At 37.8% G+C, this 20,487-nt stretch overlaps 1 protein-coding gene across 1 annotated transcript in view; it reads left to right on the top strand.

The window, feature by feature from the left end:
- The window catches only part of ABCB5 (ATP binding cassette subfamily B member 5), a gene marked incomplete at both ends in the record, with an annotated part of 106,841 nt that overhangs the window by 72,684 nt on the left and 13,670 nt on the right, over positions 1-20,487 (top strand). Inside the window, 3 exon segments of the mRNA XM_082632971.1 lie at positions 5,982-6,185; positions 9,376-9,476; positions 10,346-10,486. Coding sequence (XP_082489097.1) covers positions 5,982-6,185; positions 9,376-9,476; positions 10,346-10,486 — 446 coding nt within the window.

Below are 20,487 nucleotides of genomic sequence, written 5' to 3'. Positions count from 1 at the left end.
TTTGAGCAGTTGTTCTTATCAAAACACTAATCATCTGATATTAGTTTATGCTCTCTGAACACATTTCTTCCACTGTTGCAGTCAAACATGATTTAATTAACTCACTATCTGTGAGTGACTTTCTTTGCTTAGCTAATAAATGAGCCACTCAGAAACTTACTTTAGATTCAGCCTTGTTTTCACTTTTTAGTTTTATGAAGAAATTCTGCTAAGATGTGTTATTTCCATTCCATTTGTTTCCCATTTCTAATTTTTATAAATGTTACTTTCCTGTGAATTAGGAATTTTGTGATGTGTGCTTAGTCTGCTAATGTAGACCTGTTTTGTATATTTTTAAGACTATGTAGTCTCATGGCATAATAAACACAGCACTGTGACATCTAATTAGAACACAAAGTGATCCACAGTCCATTGTGCCTTCCTTAAAAGCAGGACATCCAAAGTCCACTTTTCTCTTCCTTTCTTGTCTTTAGATGATGGGCATACAAGGGTAATTTTTAAAACTAGGATGAAACATCACAGTACAGCAACACACAGGGCACTCAACATGCTGCCAAATTATATACAATATCATCACACTGAGCAGCAGTGCAAAGCAAGGAGAGCAGCACATATGGTTTCTCTAGCAACCCCTCAACGCCATCGTTATAGTCCTAAGACAGCCATAGACAATAGGTAAACAAAGAAGCATGGCTGTGTTACAATAAAACTTTTTTTATGGATACTGACATTTGAATTTGTAGAATTTTGATGTGGGTCGTTTTCATTTATTTTCATTATCTCAACTTTTTGAATGTATGTTATGCAATGATAATAACTTTTAATGTCATTGTCTGCTAAATCTAACATTTGTATCAGTTCTGGGTTAGTTTCAACTGATTGATTTTTATGCTCATTTTGGGTCCTTTTTTGCTGCTTTTTGTTATACCTGGTAATTTTTGAGTAGATGCCACACATTGTGAATTTAACATTTTGGGGTGCTGAATATTTTTGTATTTCTAGAAATATTCTTGTTTTGTTCTGGGATGCAGTTAAGTTACTTGGGAACAGTTTGATCTTGGGGGGGGTCTTGATTTTAAGATTTATTAAGCAGGACTAGAGCCAACTACTGAGGCAAGACCCTTCAATATACTCTACCCAATGACCAGTGAATCATGAGGTTATTCAGTCAGGCTGGTATGACCAAACATATGGTCTTGGTATGACTGGTATGACTAGCCCTCACACATGCATTGTTCAGTTGAATACTCAAGGAGGATCCTCTGCAGATATCCAGATTTCTCTTTTTGTATAGCTCTCTCTTCTTCAGTGTTCTGTGCTGCAAACTCTAGCTTCCTTGGTTTCTCCAGACTCAGCTTTGTCTATTCCACTTACGGAGTCTGTTGGGCTCTATCTCAGTTTACCCTTCCTATTCTGAAGCCTGGAAGCTCTTTTAAGGGGTAAACTGTGGCAAACACAGGGCTCACCTCGTTTGTTTCCCATTTCTACCCTTGGTTGCCTTAGGTCTAGTATCTTGAAAACTATTGGTTCATATATTTTGTCTATTTTTTATTAGTTTCAGATGGGAGGACAAATCCATTCCCTCTCTTCATGTTAGCCAGAAGCAGAAATCCTGCTATATAGAATTTTATTTCTACAATTGCTTACTGAGTATCTTTCCATTTATTTTCTTATGGCAGCCATTCCTCTGGAACTTTCTTATCAAAGTTGTATTACCCACATTTAACATAGTATTTGGACATAGTAGATACTCCGTAAATAATTGTTATCTGCAGAACTATTTAATTATGACTTTTTGCTCTTGATTTCCAAGGAAAAATTCTATCTTCATGCACGTTGATAAATAATCTAAAGAAGTTTAATTAAATTTCCTCTGATTCCAGTTCTAAATTCTTTCCAGAGCTACACTATTCCTCTAGGTCTTTAAGGCAATTTTAAATTTTCTTTTAGTTCTTGTAGTATTTTTCAACGCCAGATGTCTGTTGTTTTCTGTTAATTCTTCCTGGAACAGGAAAGATATATTCAGATCCTTCTTATCCTACTACCATCACCAAAAGGCAGGGTTTGTGGCCTGTCCATGGCTGCGTTGACTGAATATTTCAGTAAGTTTCTGGTAGCTTAAACTAAAATGCCATTTAGAAAGGTATATGATCTTACTTTCAAGAAGCAGATTAGTACAAGAGTGGATAACTCAAGGTTATTGAATAAGCAAGGTTATGCAAGTGCAAGTCACTTTATAGAAAGTTCTTATGTCCCAAACAAAAAGCTCAAATACAAGACCATTCCATTAAAAATTTGGCAAGTTTACACTTGGATGTTTTTAGACATGAGGTTGGTGTGCATACTCCTTAGACTAATTTTAAGTGACTCTCAAATGTTCATCTGATGTGCCTCTGATAAGTACCTCTACCTCTTTTTCCAACACACCACATAATTTTATACTCAAAAACTACAATCCTCAGCATGATTTCTGTCTTTACTTTTCCTGTTTTTCACCTTTTTGCTTCATTTTCTTTTGATTTCCTGTAAAGAGCTGGAATCTTAAAGTAAATAGGATAAAAACAGAGGAAGGTGGTGAAAAAAGGAACTATATTATGGCCACCTAATAGGAAATACCCAAACAGAAAAGAGTAATTGTTCACTGGATATGTTTTACACTTTTGTTAATATAGATATCATGCCAAAGACTGAGATCTGAAAAAGGAAAAGTCATTGACCTCAAAATAAGAAAGTACAAAGTGGAAATCAATGAATGTATAAAGGCCTAAAAACATAGCTATCAAGTAATTGATGGCAAGTAATTTCTTAGTAATATTTAGATAAATTTTACATTAAAAGAACAATGATTATCTTATTCTTAACAAAACTTGATTGTAATTTTTTTAAGAACTTCTAACTATTTTATAGCAAAAAATATATATGTTTATGTGGCTGTAGGAGCATTCCATAGTTAATCTGATGTGGGGTGGGACCTTCAACGGTACAAGTACTTAAGTTCCACAGCCTCTTCATCCAGCTATCTGATCTATATAACTTTGAAACTCATGGTGAGGGTGGGAGGAGAGGAGCAAGTACAGTATATTGGTTTGCAAGGGCTGCCATAACGAAGTACCACAGACTGAGTGGCTTAAGCAACAGGAATTTATTTCCTCATGGTTCAAGAGCTTAGAAGTCCAAGATCAAGGTGTTGGCATGGTTGGTTTCATAATGAGTCCTCTCACCTTGACTTATAGTTTTCTTCGTGTTGTGTACTCACATGGTCTTTCTTTATGCAAGCACGTCTGCAACCAAATTTCCTTTTCTTATAAGGACACCAGTCATGTTGGAGTAGGGCTCACCCTCAAAAACCTCATTTTAATCTAATTACCTCTTTAAAGAGCTTATCTCCAAATACAGTCACATTCTGAGGAACTGGGAGTCAGGACCTCAACATATGAATTTGGGTGGAGGGTGTAGGACCATTCAGTCCATAATATACAGCATCATTTATCTCTGCATCATCCTTAAACTCTCAAGAGGCAGAGTGTAAGCAAGCATTAGTACCAAATGACATTTTTATTTCAGCCTCATAGCTTAGAGTTAGTGTATAACGCCCTAAAGCATGTAAAATGGGTTACCTGTCTGAGTTTTCAGCATTTAGTGGTTTGTTTGGTGTTTGCTATTGTTATTTGTTTTTACTTTTTTTGAGTTTTCTTTGATAGTTCAGTGAAAAAATGGGAACATAGTAGATCATTATCAGATGCAGTCTTGAAACTAAAACCACAAAAGTGTTTTAGGAATAAGTCAGAGCCCTGTGGAGAAAGAGGGCTTTTTTTTTTTTTTTTTTTTTTTTCCGGTACGTGGGCCTCTCACTGTTGTGGCCTCTCCCGTTGCGGAGCACAGGCTCCAGACGCGCAGGCTCAGCGGCCATGGCTCACGGGCCCAGCCGCTCCGCGGCATGTGGGATCTTCCCGAACCGGGGCACGAACCCGTGTCCCCAGCATCGGCAGGAGACTCTCAACCACTGCGCCACCAGGGAAGCCCAAAGAGGGCTTTTTATTGTTATTTTAATGATGATACTAATTTGGGGGATACTTCAGTGAATATTGATATCATCTTTTAGAGAAGCAATTTGACAATATCTATGAAGAATGTAAGAGTATATACCCTTTAACATATAACTCCAGGCTAAGAATTTAACATTAGGAAATAAAAGATGAGCACAAATATTTTGCACAAAGATGTTCATTACATCTTTGCTTTTAATAGTGAAAAATTGGAAGCAGTCTACTAGATATTTTTTGAAGACTATTTAGTGACCCAGGAAAAAGCTTGCTGTATAATGTAAAGGGATAAAAGCAGGATACAAAGCTGAATACACACAATAATCCTAATCTGAATGTGTGTATGTATTTATGTCTGGAAGGGTGTAATTTTTAACATTATTTAGACCTTTTCCAATGGTCATGTTTTCATGATCAGAGCAAAACATATCTTTGAAAATGTGAATTGATATCTTGGTTGATTATAGCTGTGTTTCTAGGTAAATAGGTGTTTCATTTTTTCATCACAGCATAAAGGAATTTAACATTTCTGTTTATTACTTAACATGTGTCCCACTGAAAGTTAATTCATAAGACACGCAGTTCTCGTAAAGCAGTTATGAAGATATTTCTACTTAATTTAAGATTTTTTTCCAAATTTCTTTTAAGTTACCTCATACCATGATGTTTCCAACTCCTTTTCTGTCTTGATATTGCCTCTTTAGACCTTTGCTGAGTGAAACCAAGTTATAAAGTGCAGAAAAGGGAATGCAAGATATCATATCCAAAGTATATACTTCAATGAATATCCTCAATCATTCCATTCAGCACTACTACAGTGTAGTGGCTAGAAAGTCCCGGCCCTTTTTCAGTGTAAGGGGAAGGGGCAGGGTTGGTTTTGGAGTCCACATATGGTAAGTTGGGCATCCATGTGAGGCAGCAGCCTCATGTGGGAAAGCCAAGCCAGAGAAGAGTGAGGAGGGTATGCATGCAGGGGAGAGACGGGTAATGATAGCAGATTGGTCACAATATGCATGATAGCAGAGAGATTGATCAAGGAACTCTGTTAAAGAAAATGGGAGCCAGGTTTCTCACTGTTGAAGAAGGGGATAACAAATATTAGAAGGGAGAAAGATGGAAATAACCTTGTGTTTTTGGATTGGAACTGGAGGTATTGGTATGAACTCATGGATTTCAAGAAATGTAAACAGAGAAATAAATATAGATTTCAATATGTGCATGCATCTACACACACACACACACACACACACACACACACACACACACACTCCCCAGTTCTATCTACTAACATTCCACTGATAATGAGCACAACTAGCATCATATATTGATTTTTTTAATTAAAAAATTTTTTTTCTTCATATAGTAAGTCCTAAATAACATTCTCCACTAACAGGAACTGGGACTCCTTGGAGAAATGACAGATTTCAGGTGTAGGGCCTGGAAAATCTTTTTGTGTCAGAAAGTAAGAACATATTCAGAAATAATAGGAACATGTCAAAGGACAATATCAGACATAATATAGACAAATAAAACATAATAACTCCTTAGTAGTGGACTTTTTTTTTTTTTTTTTGCAGTATGTGGGCCTCATTGCTGTGGCCTCTTCCGTTGCGGAGCACAGGCTCCGGACGCGCAGGCTCAGCGGCCATGGCTCACGGGCCCAGCCGCTCCCGGCACGTGGGATCTTCCCGGACCGGGGCACGAACCCGTGTCCCCTGCATCGGCAGGCGGACTCTCAACCACTGAGCCACCAGGGAAGCCCAGTAATGGACATTTTAAAACTATAACTATTATTTAATCTCTAAGTATAAATTCAAAATAAAAATCTATATATAAAGCCTAAAAAAGAAAGCTTATCTTATTTTGCAAGAAACTATAATAGCAATTCTTGTAAATTTCAAATTAACTGACTTTTTTCCAAAATATGTCTGATTATAGGCAACAGGTTCAAGGGTTGGTGTCTTAACACAAAATGCAACTAACATGGGACTTTCAGTTATCATTTCCTTCATATATGGATGGGAGATGACACTCTTGATTCTGAGTATTGCTCTGGTACTTGCTCTGACAGGAATGATTGAAATGGCAGCAATGACCGGATTTGCCAACAAGGATAAGCAAGAACTTAAGCATGCTGGAAAGGTAAAATAAAGACTGTTGGGCTTCCCTGGTGGCGCAGTGGTTGAGAGTCTGCCTGCTAATGCGGGGGACACGGGTTCGAGCCCTGGTCTGGGAGGATCCCACATGCCGCGGAGCGACTAGGCCCGTGAGCCACAACTACTGAGCCTGCGCGTCTGGAGCCTGTGCTCCGCAACAAGAGAGGCCGCGATAGTGAGAGGCCCACGCACCGCGATGAAGAGTGGCCCCCACTTGCCACAACTAGAGAAAGCCCTCGCACAGAAACGAAGACCCAACACAGCAAAAATTTTAAAAAAATAAATTAATAAACTCCTACCCCCAACATCTTCTTAAAAAAAAAAAGACTGTTGTTCCCATCATAACATTTTAAAAGAAAATCAATAAGAGCTCCTATCCTTACAATACATAACTTCCTTTCTTAGGAATCTGTAAAGTGATGTATATGTATTGAAATTCATACAGATCAGTTTAAGATGGGGTGTAGATAATGTCATAGCAATAGGGTGCATAATTTAGAGCATAGGCTCTGGAGTCAAATTGGCTGAATTTGAATCCAGATTCTACCACTAACAAATGTGTGATCTGAGCAAGTTACATCAACCTTTCTGGACTTCAGTTTCTTCCTCTGTAAAGTGGAACTAAAATAGTACCTCTTACAGATCTTTATGACTATTACAGAAAACACTTAGTCTTATTAGTATATGCAGTAGTATCTGGAAAACAGTAAGCACTCAGTAATGTCAGCCATTATTACTCTTATCAAATTGTGGGGGAATTTGTTAACATTGTGATCCCACATTCTCTGATTATTGAATAATTGAATGTCTTGAACAATTCTGGGTATTTTATTTTTCAAAATAAAGAGGAAATATAATAGTTACTAAATTCAAGGCAAGGTACTGATATTGGTAGTGCCCAAAACAAAGCTTTAGAGACAAGGACCATTTTTAAAATGATCAAAATGAACAATGTATTTACTTGGAAAATTTTTTGACATATATAAGTTTCTCAGGATCAATCATATTCATAAAAATAATCATTGTAGTAGTGATTTAGAGAAACATTAGTAATGTAGTACCATAATATCTAAAAGTTGAAAGAGATGTCATTTGATCCAGCCACTCACCCAAAGTAGAAATCTCTTGTACAACATCCCTGTTGAGTGTCTATCCATCTTTTATCCACCCTTTTCTCCAGTGGCAGGCAGTGCATTACTTTCCCAGGCTGCTGCCTACCCCTTAGATGGTAGGGAGTTCTTTTTTTTTTTTTTTTTTTTTTTTTTTTGGTGGCCTTCTATCCTTCTCTTCTTGTCTTTCATCTTGATAGAGGTCCAAAACCTGCTTCTTGTGACTCTATGAAGCTGCATCATGTAAATGCCAAGTCTTCTCTTGGTCACCCAGCCCCAACTCCCCTCATGATACCATTTCAAAGATCTATATCACATTGATGAAAGGCCTGAATATAAAAATGATTTTAATATCATTATGATCTGTGTCACAGTGACTGTATCATATTATAAATAGCATGAATATTCATGAATAGGGATCCAGCCAAGCACAAGACTCATAGAAATCTGGTTTTCATGACCCTTGGACTTTGCCACCTTTCCTGCACTAGATAAAGACCCTTGGAATGTCTGCTTGAGCAGTACAGACTGAACTACACAGCATATATTTGCTTCAGAAACACAGAAAAGTTGTTCAGCCCTCTGTGTGAGCAAATTATCACAATTTCCAAGTTAATCTGGCCCTAATTAATTATATTTTATTCATCTTAATTTTTATGTCATGAGCTTTAGTTGTATATGTGCTGTTTGATTTTTTTCCTTTTTGTATTATTAAAGTAACCTCAGACTATACAATCAATAACTGCAATCAAATAGGCAATGTGGCCTGCATGTCCGGAGCCTGTGCTCCGCAACAGGAGAGGCCACAACAGTGAGAGGCCCGTGTACAGCAAAAAAAAAAAAAAAAAAAAAATAGGCAATGTGTCCTTTCCCACTAGCTTTTCAATCAGTCACTTTACCAAACACCAAAACTTAGAATATGGACCAATAAAACGTATTGGTCCTTCTTTGGTTGCATGTGTAGATTTGGAAAAATCATCAAATGTTTTATTTTTCAGATTTTAAATGACCATATTAGTAAAAAATAAATAAATAAAATGACAATATTAGTTTTTAAAAAAGGACTATTTTCTAAGGTTCTGTTTTCAGTCCTTTCTTTATTGTGAAAAATGATCACAAGACTTTTTTGTTCATTTCTTTTTGTTTTCCTCAAGATATCAGCATTCTCATCCATTTTCCTCATGCACTACAAAATGTTACAGATGGAGATTTCTTTGAGTTCATTTTGAAATTATGAGAATTTAGAGCAGAATCCTGGTGTCCCGACCATGGTCTACATATCCAGTTCTCTCCCGTAACCCAAGTTCTCCTTCAAACAACCTTGGGTGTCCGCCTAAGTCTTCATCTGTCCTACAGTCCACTCTGCCAGCCTGGAAAGAGAATGTGGAAGCAGAAAGTTTCTCTTTCAAGTCAACATGTGTTCTCATGTCCAAGAAGTTATTCTGAGCCAAAAGTCTCCATTTTTGATCCCCCTTCTTTTTGAAAACTATATAACTATGAAGAAGCATTACATTTGAACTAAATATCTTTTTAAATTCACAGACATCAAAATGAAAAACGGCTATACAATATCTTATACAGAATTCAAAAGCCACACTCCATGTTACTTTACAGCAGTGTTCCTGAGAACTTTGGTTGCTATTTGCATTTCTGTGCTAGAATAAAATAATTATTTATTTGATTCTCTTTGCTGTCTTCTTCTTAAATCAGCTCATAATTCATAGGACAGCTCCTTTGCATAATTACATACGGACATAATGCTCACTAATGTTTGATCCCTCTGCTTATGGAACTAGTTTAAATAGAAACTCAATGAAGACTTAAAGAGGGCTAAATTTAGACCAGTGGACTAAATCTTTTCAAAAGGAATTTCCCTTGAGCTTGTTATCCTAATATATTATTTTCCTGTCTTATTTTGGGGAAGGAGAAAAAGGAAGCTAAGAAAACTCATCAGAAACACTTACTGACTTAATGTACTTAATATGTCCCCGTTGTGACTGTAACTCACAACCAGAAGTTTAGCCACTACTAATTTTATTTCTCTATTTGATTATCTTGTTTTATAAGATAGCAACCGAAGCTGTGGAGAATATATGCACTACAGTGTCATTAACAAGAGAAAAAGCCTTCGGGCAAATGTATGAGGAGACGCTTCAGACTCAGCACAGGTGATTGTAGACTCATACTGACTGTATTAACTATAGTTTGTTCCTATAAAGGCAGCACTCCTGGGTGACTCCAGTGGTTTGCCTGCCAACTCATTTGCTCTGGAATCTTTCCTAGTGATGGCATAGCATAATTCCTTATATGACTCCACCAAGAGGAAACTAGAAAGAGGAGTTGAGAGCAAGCACATTTAGAATATATGTTTTAGGTCCTCCCACATTGCCATGAACTATAACAAAGTGTGCATATCTTTCTTATTTCCATGAAACATGATTGAGGAAATAACATATTTAAGAAAGAAAATAATATTGCTTAGCCCTTTATATTGAATCTCTAATAAAAGAGTTCACATTTTAAAATGAATATATGGACAACAAATGTGATCAGTTCTTTTAATTTTAAACTAGTCCTCCTTACCACATTTACTTAGTGATACTCTTTGTATTACTTTATCAGAAAGATAGCTCTGTACTCTTTTACACTCATGCTTGTGGTTGGTACCACCATTTAATTCCCACTATTTATTCTATTAGTGCAACATTAGGATAGAAAATATTTTTAAACCAAATCTCTTTAACTCTTTCAGTAATTATCCTTTCACAGACCTTGTCCATTCATTTGAAAGTACATAGAGGCAGCTTTGTTACACTGAACTATAGAGCATATAGCTATAGAGAAAATCATTATATTTATTGTTTTCTCTATAATAATTCTCAGTAGTTAAAAAGTCATTTTCTCTTTAATAATTAGAAAAAGTGTATGCCCTCTAAATGATAACATGTCTTACCTTCTGTATTCATTACTCTACATTTATTTAAAGGACCTTACTATACCTCATGCCCCATTATCTAGTAAATTTTGTGCGTTTCAGAAATACCTTGAAGAAAGCACAGATCATTGGAATCTGTTATGCATTCAGCCATGCCTTTGTATATTTTGCCTATGCAGCGTGTTTTCGATTTGGAACTTATTTAATTCAAGCAGGACGAATGACCCCAGAGGGCATGTTCATGTAAGTTGTACAAGTATATAAACCCTGTAAATGGGTTATGTACTTAAATTAACCAGAAAAATGTCTAGTTTAGAGTGTATTATCATTTAAATCATATATGTGCAAAAGACATGGGGAAATTTAAAAATTTTTTGTTATTTAATATCTATTGATATAAGTGCAGTCAAGCTGGTAAAATACTGATATAACACAGGTACTCTGAGTTAAACTCCCAGATGAATTGCTTCCTACTTCAGTTTACTAGACGTGGGAATGTAGGGGTAAAATATGCCTTCTTGTTATCCATTATCTTCCAAGGTGGAGATGGCTTTACCAAGTGTGACTGTAAATCAGTGAGGTAAGTTCCTTGCTAAGCAAATACTCCAGGAGAAACACATGTAAATGAGTATTTCTCTTCAGAAAAGTCACATTGAGAATTGATCATGGCATCCCAATGAGGCTGCCTCTTCCCAAAGCATTTGTTAGTGCTTCTATTTGGAACTCTGTTCACATAGTTATGAATCTCTTTACTTCATAGAAACACCTAAATTCAACTTCTGAAATTAGAAAAATTTACCTTGGGTATTAATTCTGAGCTTCTTAAGTCTCCCTAAAATGTCAGACTGTTACTAATCTATATCATAAATGTCACTGCTAAACGTTTAGAGCTAGAGAAATCCATACAATATTTGACTCCAAAAAGTAACGTTATTTATTTTTTTAAGAAGCCCACCAAAACATACACATCAAAGCAAGGATCAGCCTCTTCAAAATAATGACTTGGGAGATTACACCTGCTTCAAGGATACTGCCATTTGGCAAAAAATGTCGGGAACTCCTCTTTGGGATTTACCTCTCAACACTCAGACACATTCTTTTGAATATCCTTATTGGTGGCACATATTTGTACTTTGAGGATATATTCAATTTGAAGAAATGACCAGAAATCATTTGAAGCCAAATAATTTCAGAATAACTTGGAATAATTTTCAGTTCCTCTTCATGTGTTTATTTGTTTGTTTGTTTATCTATCAAACATTAACTGAGTTCCCAGGAAGTTTCTTTGCTAGGCACTCAGAAGGAAAGCATCCACAGTTCACCAACCTAATATTTTTGAATCTATGAGGCCACTTAGAGGTTTCATGAAGCAGATTTTCTTATAAAATGGAGTATCTGGGGGCTTCCCTGGTGGCGCAGTGGTTGAGAGTTCGCCTGCCAATGCAGGGGACGCGGGTTCGTGCCCTGGTCCAGGAGGATGCCACATGCTGCGGAGCGGCTGGGCCCGTGAGCCGTGGCCGCTGGGCCTGCGCGTCCGGAGCCTGTGCTCCGTGGTGGGAGGGGCCACAGCGGTGGGAGGCCCGTGTACCGCAAAAAAAAAAAAAAGGAATATCTGTATGTAAAACGTCAACAGGAATTTTAGGCTCCCTGTTCTACCATGTTTTCCTACCCTCTAAAACAGTGTGCAGTATTGTCTGTGTGAACATATAAATCACAATTATGACATTTAGCCTTGGACTTCATTCTGATTACACAGACTAGTTTACAGAGATAAATTAACAAGAAACCAAATGTAGAATCACCTAAATTACTTCATTCAGCTCACCAGCCTGCACTAAATTAGCAAGTTGTTTCTTTGGTTCTTATGAAATGCAGGCAATCACAAGCTTAAAAGTTGATTGTATTCCAAAAGTTTGCTTGCAAGCCAATTGTTTGAAACTCAGAACATGTCTTCCTTACGTTGCTCTAAACTTTCTGCAGCCATCTTTAAATCCCCAGTTTCCCATTCCTTCATATAACTGTTCCTTGGTATTAGTAGAGAGCAAGCCAATTAAATATATTTATACTAATGTAGGATGTCTGATGATTTTATCAATTCTCACAGAAGAATTTTCATTTATAAAAGCAATTATAATCCCAGTTACTTTCTAATGGATTTACTTGAAGATAGTGTAACAAAGCAATCAAGAGAGAATCACCTCATTTTCCCATCACCAAACTCACTAGGGTACCACTGATCCACCATGCCTGCCATCTCCATGCAAGAACTAAAGTCCTTGTCTGCAATAGGTTCCTGCAATCATCTCTTCACATCAGTTTCTGTCACTACTATTTCTCTGCTTTATAATCACCTGTCATAAGAAAAAGAAAGAAATCTCTCCCATGACCTTAAGTCCCCTTCTGCCTACTTTCAATGTCTCTGTTCTCCTTTGCAGCAAAACAAATTCTAGAGTAGCCTATTCTTGTTATCTACACCTTTTCATCTCCAACCTCTCCTAAACTCATTCCAGTCAAGCCTTGATTCCTACCATTCCACTAGAAAGACTCATTATCAAGGTCACCACTGACCTCCATCTTGCCCACCCATAGACCCATCCAGTGTCCGGTTTTCCCATCTCATTTAACTTGACCTCTTAGCAGCATTTTATACTCTGCTTCCTGAAACATTTTCTTCTCTAGGCTTTTTCTCCTTTGTTATTGGCCCCTCCTCCTCTATTTTCTTTACGGGCTCCTGATTTTCTGCTGGGCCTCCTCGTGTTGGGGGGCTTTAGAGCCCTCAGTGCTTTTCATCCACACACTCTAATTGGTAATTTCATCCAATCTGATGTTTTTAAAAATATTATTAAATAAATAAATAAATATTTATTAAATATTTTAAATATTAAAAATAAAAAAATTAAAATTTTTAAAATAACTAAAAAAATGTTTTTTTAAAGTCATCCTGATGACTCCCTTCTGTGTATTTCCAACTCTGACCCCACTCCTAAATACCACATGCTTATCCAACTACCTACTGGACATCTCCACTTAGGTGTCTAATCATATCTTAATGTGTCCAGAACAGAATTTGAAGTTTTTCCTTCCCAAAGTGTCTCTTCTCCAAAACTTCTCCATCTTAATAAACAGCACCACCATCTATGCAGTTGCTCAGCCCAAAAATCTAAGAGTCACCCTTATTGCTTCTTTTGCCTCCACCCACCACATACAGCACCAAGTCTTAACAGCTGTAACTCCAAAATACTTCTTACCATCTCTACCCATGTTACCTCCCGTTTTATCTCTTTGCCTGTCTTGACTGGACCACTGCAACTACCTGCTCACTGATGTCCCTGTACTCACTCTCTTGCTTCCCTGTAATCCATTCTCCACACAGTAGCTAGGCTGATCTTTTAAAACACAAATCCAATTCCATCAATTTACTAAAATACTATAATAAATTCCCATTGAAATTTGAATAAAACCAAATTCCTTACTCTGACCTGAAAGCTCTACACATTTGGGCCTCTGCCTTCCTTTCTAACCTCATCTACCATTGTCTTTTTTTGTGATCTGCACCTCAGACCCCTGCTTGCATTTCTGTCCCTGGAACTCTCTTCTTAGTGTTTTTGCACTTGCTCTTTCCTCTGTCTGGAATAATCATTCAGTTCTTTACTGGGCTGCCTCTTTCTCACCATCCAAGCCTCTGCTCCTAAGTCCACTCCTCAGAGGGACTTTTTTTTTTTTTTTTGTGGTACGCGGGCCTCTCACTGTTGTGGCCTCTCCCGTTGCGGAGCACAGGCTCCGGACGTGCAGGCTCAGCGGCCATGGCTCACGGGCCCAGCTGCTCTGTGGCATGTGGGATCTTCCCGGACCGGGGCACGAACCCATGTCCCCTGCATCGGCAGGCGGACTCTCAACCACTGCGCCACCAGGGAAGCCCAGAGGGACTTTTGCTGATGGCTCAAAGTAGTCCTCTTAGCCCTTCTCCTCATCACTCTCTATCCCATTACCATGGTTTAGTTTGTGTATAGCACTTACCACTATGTGAAATTATCTTTTTTGTTTCCAGATTTATTGAGTGTGTAGACTGTAAGCTCAGTCAGAGCAGAGCTTAGCCTGTTTTGGTCACTGATGTTTCCCTAGAGCCAAAAATAAGAGCTTGGAACATCATAGGCACACAATAAATATTCACTGAATAAATGACTGAACCAAAAATAAAGGGAGAGATTTGGAGTGGTGCATAATTAAGCAGTCCAGTCATTCCTGGAAATGTGTTCCCAGATTCAACTTTTCCACATCACTCCTGTTTTTTACAGATTCTTCTCTTTTTCTTCCCTTCTACATCCAAGTGCTTTGGCATAAGGACTGGGTGTAAGTCAAAGACAACCATTTATAGAAAAGTAGAATGTTTGTAGCTGGGAATCTACTTCTCCATACTGAGATTTGTTTAGATTAAAACTAAGCAAAGAATTTTCTTAGTTAAAGAATGATACAACTTCAAAATCATGCAATCACTATCATGCCTGCAAATGACATCAGGCAGGACATTTCTTGAATGGGGCCTCTCAAGGCTGCCAACCATTCTGTTTTGTATGATAATCACTATAACAACAAACTTGATTGAGTCCTTACTTAGTATTAAGGATTTGTAATACATTTTCTGCTTAATCTTCTCCACTACCCTGTGAAATACTATGATTCCCATTGTACAGATGGGGAAAATTAACACTCAAGGAAGTTACCTAACTTGCCCAAAGTCAGTTAATCAGCAGCTGGCAGAGCACAGATTCAAGTTCATGACTCAAGATGCTAGGGGCTTTGCTTAGGTGACATTTATTATTATTAATTATTATTATTATTATTACTAATTCTGTGACAAACTTTCATAGAACCTTTCTATAAAATTATTGGTTTTTTAAAAATTCTTGTGTAGTTTTCCAAACATTTAAATATCCAGAGCTGGGCTGATTCTTACCATAAATGGAACAAGTAACTTGCTTAGTGTTAGTTTATGACCCTAAAATATAGAAGAATCAAAAGGCCCCCATACAAAAATTCCTACTGGACTACCATACTTCCTGAATTTTTTTTTCATTAAATTCATTGAAAACGGTCATTTCTGGAGACGTAAGAATTTTAGCTGTCAGAACACATGTAGAACTATTAACATGAGAGCAACGACTAATGAACAGTAATCACACTGGTATTTCCTAGTGCCCTGAGGAAAGGAAGAAACAATGAGCTATCTGAGCTTGGACCACGAGTATCATTTTTGATTTGAGTTTCATTCAACCAGACTACAAACAAAGTAAGGATACCCATACTTTTATAGTATGGACAAAGAAGAGAGGCTCTGGGAAATATGGGTATGGGGCTGTGCAAAATGTGAACAGATGAGATTTGTCTTCAATAGCAAAATCTTCAGTTTTCTTAGAGACCCAAAGTGGTCCCCAGCTACCATAAACATGTCACAAGTGTCCTTTTAGACACACTAAAGTACACCTGGCCTAAAGGACTCTGTGCCTTCCAGAATTTAAGGACACAGACAGCTTTCTATCTAATCAGCTAATTGAATGGAAGATTTTACAAAGAAAACTCTCTCCTACTAGAACCCTCCTTACATAAAAAGAACTTTGTGCCATTCTCTAAATCAATGGTTTCCCAAGTCATCCATCGAGGAGCTGGTTAAAAATGCAGATACCTGGAGCTCACCCTACAGATCTAACCCAGAGATCTGTAGATCTGGTGTAGGGCCAGGAAACTACGTTTTACCAAACGTCCCAGACTGTTCTGAGGCACAGAATCTGAAGATCACTCTTTAAGAAATATGAGCATAGGGACTGAATTCCAGGCTGCTCTCCATAGCTACTTGAAACCTCAGGGTTTTCTTTTGGTCATTACCAGAAAATTTTCTAGAATTATATAAAAATTGGGGAAGTCATATTTTAGTTTATTGTATAAAATAAAGATGCTTTATTCACTCTATAAAATGTGAATGTATTTTCATGATTTATAGCTACCAGGATGGATAAGCTGTCTCTCTTTCAGAAATGACAGTGTGCCTTATAGAAGGAGATGCACAAAGGGAGTTTTAACAGCAGAATCCCTTGATGTGCTCATAATGTTACTTTATCAGCAAGGCTACTTAGCTAAAACCTTAGCTTTTTCTTCTAAAAAAATAGGCAACATACATTTCTTATGGTAGAAACTGTCTCCATCCATCTCTATTATTGTAGAAGTTTCTCTGAAATGAGCATTTTTTAAAAGGTGATAACATTTTCCCTCTGCTGTCTTGCAGCCAATGCATAGGCATTCAGAAAATCTCTTACTTATATTCTCATACACATACGTGTAGTAAAAATCTCCCCTTCTGCTTCTGTTAGCCCTGGCAACACTATGGATTTACTTCAGTATAAATGTACAGACTTTGAGAAATACAACATAAGTTTATTTTCTCCCGTCTGAATTTTAGTGCCTTTAGGTTAGTTTCTAGCTAACTTGCCTTTTGCAGTATAGTCCAGAAACCATTAGTGCCTAGCAGAGGTTTCTGTTATTCTCCATACTCCCACGTCAGAACTTTCCTCTCTCTGTTTCTTCCTTCTTTGCTACGCATATTAGCAGGAAGCTAAGTAGAGCAGATGGGTAAGAAAGAATCAAGGCATGACAGCCTTCAGTACAGTAATTATAAAAGCCATAGCTTTGAAAACTGCCTGATAAGCAGAGAGCCAAGCAGCTTATGTGTTGTGGCCTAGTCCTCCAAAAATCCAAATGCAGTTCTTGACAGGAAATCATATTGAACTTTGAATATTTAATGTGGTTATTGGCCAAAAGAACAATAGGTGGGTTTTCAGTGAATATTAATAGTAGGTTAACAGCTTGGAGTAAAAAGGGATAGAAAGCAAGCTAGGTCTCCACCATCATCTTTGCTCTGGTAGGCCAGGCAGCCGTGGAACTGTGTTAACATAATTAGGAAAACAACCTTAGTTAGCCAAAACAAGGAAAACAGGAAAGTCTTCTTTCAGTGTTCATTGCCATGGCAGCCACCCAGCTTCTGCCAGGCTCCTCCCCAGAGATTATCCAGAGGTTAGGAGGAAAAGATAAGGAGACCAGATAGAGGGATCAACCATTGAAGGGATCTAAAGGAGACAAATCAAGGGGGATTTGCTATCTAGGGTCCTCTGAAGATTCTAAAATGGGAAACAAGTGGTAACAAACCCCAACATGCAGGGAGAGACAGTTCAGGTCAGCTTTCCACTAGAAGGAGCATTGTGTAAGGGAAAACAGTTAACAAGGAGGTTCAAGTTCCAGGCCTACAGTTTCATAGCTATGTGATTCTGGGCAAATTGCTTATTTCTCTGAGATAAAGAGTCTCCTTATTTATTGAAAAGTGATGTGTGTGCCTTACTCCTAGGTGATCAAATGGTATCATGTATACAAAAACATTCTATAAAACCCAAAGTACCAAATAAATATAAGTTGTATATTTTCTCTCTCCCTTCTGTTGAGAAAGGGATTTATGGTGAAAAGAAAAGGATCTTTGTACTGTTACATGGATGTTAGGGGAAAAGAGTATGAGTATGGGAATAATTGTAATGGCCACCCCTGTGAGGAAAGATACTCTATCTTCCAATCAAAAAGAAGAAACTTACTGAGTGGGGACTTCAGAAGTTGTGGTGTGACCTGCTATGCTAATCTACATCCATAGAAATGTGAGAACTTACTTTCCAACAGAAAATGTCCAATTAACTTTCAGTTCTATGAGAGGAATAACAATAACTTAAACACTTAATGAGCACTATACTAAACACTTTATATTATTAATGTATTTAATTCTCACAACAACCCCATAAGATGTAGATAGTCTTGTTATCTCCAATTGTCAGTAAGGAAGCAGAAGCACAAAGATCATGCACAGGGTCACAGAACTAGCAAATAAATGATGGAGTTTGGATGTAGTCCCAGTGATCTGGCTTCAGAGTCCAGTCTCTGAACTGCCCAGTATACTTCCTCTTAGAATAAGTCACCAAAGGTATACAAACTGGATATGGGAGCAGGGTTAAGGGGAGACAAATAGACCTGAACCAGTAACTATGCTGGGTATTTCTATTTGGATCAATTGTATTAAAATTAGGATTGTTCATTTCTATGCTTTTTTACGTTGTTCCCAGCCAAACGATCCTTTAAAAGTACTAATTCGGGCTTCTCTAGTGGCGCGGTGGTTAAGAATCCTCCTGCCAATGCAGGGGACACGTGTTCGAGCCCTGGTCCGGGAAGATCCCACATGCCACGGAGCAACTAAGCCCGTGAGCCACAACTACTGAGCCTGTGCTCTAGAGCCTGCAAGCTACGACTACTGAAGCCTGCACACCTAGATCCTGTGCTCCGCAACAAGAGAAGCCACAGCAATGAGAAGACCGCGTACCACAATGAAGAGTAACCCCTGCTCGCTGCAACTAGAGAAAGCCCACGCGCAGCAGTGAAGACCCAGTGCAGCCAAAAATAAATAAATAAAATAAATAAATTTACTTAAAAAAATTCTAATTCTATTTCAGCAGCAATGATGGGCAAGGGGATTTCCCCACTGCTTGAAAATGTGTGGAAGAATCATTGTAGCAACGGTGCAGTGACAACGGCCCCATGAACCCAGGAAGAATCCATAAAACTAGGAAAGAAGAAGCCTAGCATGTGAAAACCCTCTCCAGACCTCTTCCTGCTCAATATTCTCTTTCCTCAACCCCAGCCAACCTGGAGGTTTTTTGCTATAAATTCAGTAAAGCAGTATGAACTCAGTGTAAATCCATATAAGGATAAACTGTAGATAAGATTTCTTCTTCCATGGACAATTTAAACTAGGAAAGTTATAGAAGTTAAATTTTAGGTTTTTGAATTCCTGCTTTACATATTTATGGTTCAAGAATTATTTCAACATGAAAATCATTTCTGAACGGTGGAATGTTTCTTGTAATCTTATTTGGGCATGAAGGGGCTATATAAGCATTTATGATAGATTAATACTTTGACAAATGTGTTATTAGTGACTTTAAAACATTCATCATTATAGCCAATCATTCCTCTTTGTATATCCCACATGGGTGAAACTCCCAAGACCAACATTGGCATGGGAAGTTGGCCTGAACATTTCTCTGGAGTAAGCTTTCGGTTCAGCTGCCTCCAGGAGGTTGGACCAATTTGAAGGATCTGGTTTAACTCTCTAATGAAGTTAGAGCACTGGTTATTGTGCAGTAAATACTTTCTAAGTGGAAGTGAAATGCAACTTAGTTCACTCTAGCTAATTGGGCCAGACTAGGTTAGGACAGATGCTATAGCAGACCAGCTTTGGCCTCTTTTTACAGAACCCACCTGGGGAAAAAGTATAAAGGGGATTAATGTCCGTGACTCAACCCCCAGATAGTCCCATCACCGCAAAGTTAGGTTCCTCAATGTAATCCTCATCAACGTCAACCCCCATCCCACTTAGCCTCCCCTCAACATATACACAATAAAGACAGCATCAGGGCTTTTAGCTGGTACTCTCCCTTCTCTACTAAAACTTTTCTTCTTGCTCTATTGTGCATCCTTTGGATCATTTACCTCTCACAGAAACAAGTTCTCCCTTCTACCCTTCTTAGTAAATTGCATTTTATGGGAGACCTAACAAAGACGTTAACCTTTGTACATTTATGCCAAATGATTAAACTGACTTTTGATGATGCAAATTTTAGGACAGGTAGATATTTTGGCATATCTCATATCAGAGGAAAATGGTATTTTCTTAGTTGTTCTGAGAAGCCTCCATCCCTGTGGGACTAGAATCCAGGTCTCCTGACTCATAATCCAATTATCTTCCCATCTTACCTGCTGACTCTTGGATCAGACTGAGGCTGGAGTCTGATTCAGCCTGTATTTTTTTTCCTTGCATTAAAAAAAAAAAACAAAAACAACCCTCTGATGTGTAACCTAAATTCAATAACCACTTCTGATATTTATAGCTGAGTATTAAGTATTTTGAATGGCATTTTGAGCTTTAAATAATTTTAGTAAATATTAGTACTAAAAATGCCTTGACATCACAGAACTAGTGGCTACAAAATTTTAGCATCTCACATCCCAGTAAACTGGTTGTTTGTATATTTTATTACTGTGTTTGACCTTTGTAAAGACAACAAGATTCAAGATCTGAGGTCTGTGTCACTGAAGAGATTGCATCAAAATTCACCCCTTAGTAGGTCCCATCTCTGAAGAAATTCACAAGGAGACCAGTGTGT

Source organism: Mesoplodon mirus, assembly GCF_964341445.2.
Source record: "Mesoplodon mirus genome assembly, chromosome: 9".
Taxonomy (NCBI): domain Eukaryota; kingdom Metazoa; phylum Chordata; class Mammalia; order Artiodactyla; family Ziphiidae; genus Mesoplodon; species Mesoplodon mirus.
Note: the sequence above shows the minus strand (reverse complement) of the source record. Positions and strands in the feature narration are given on the sequence as shown.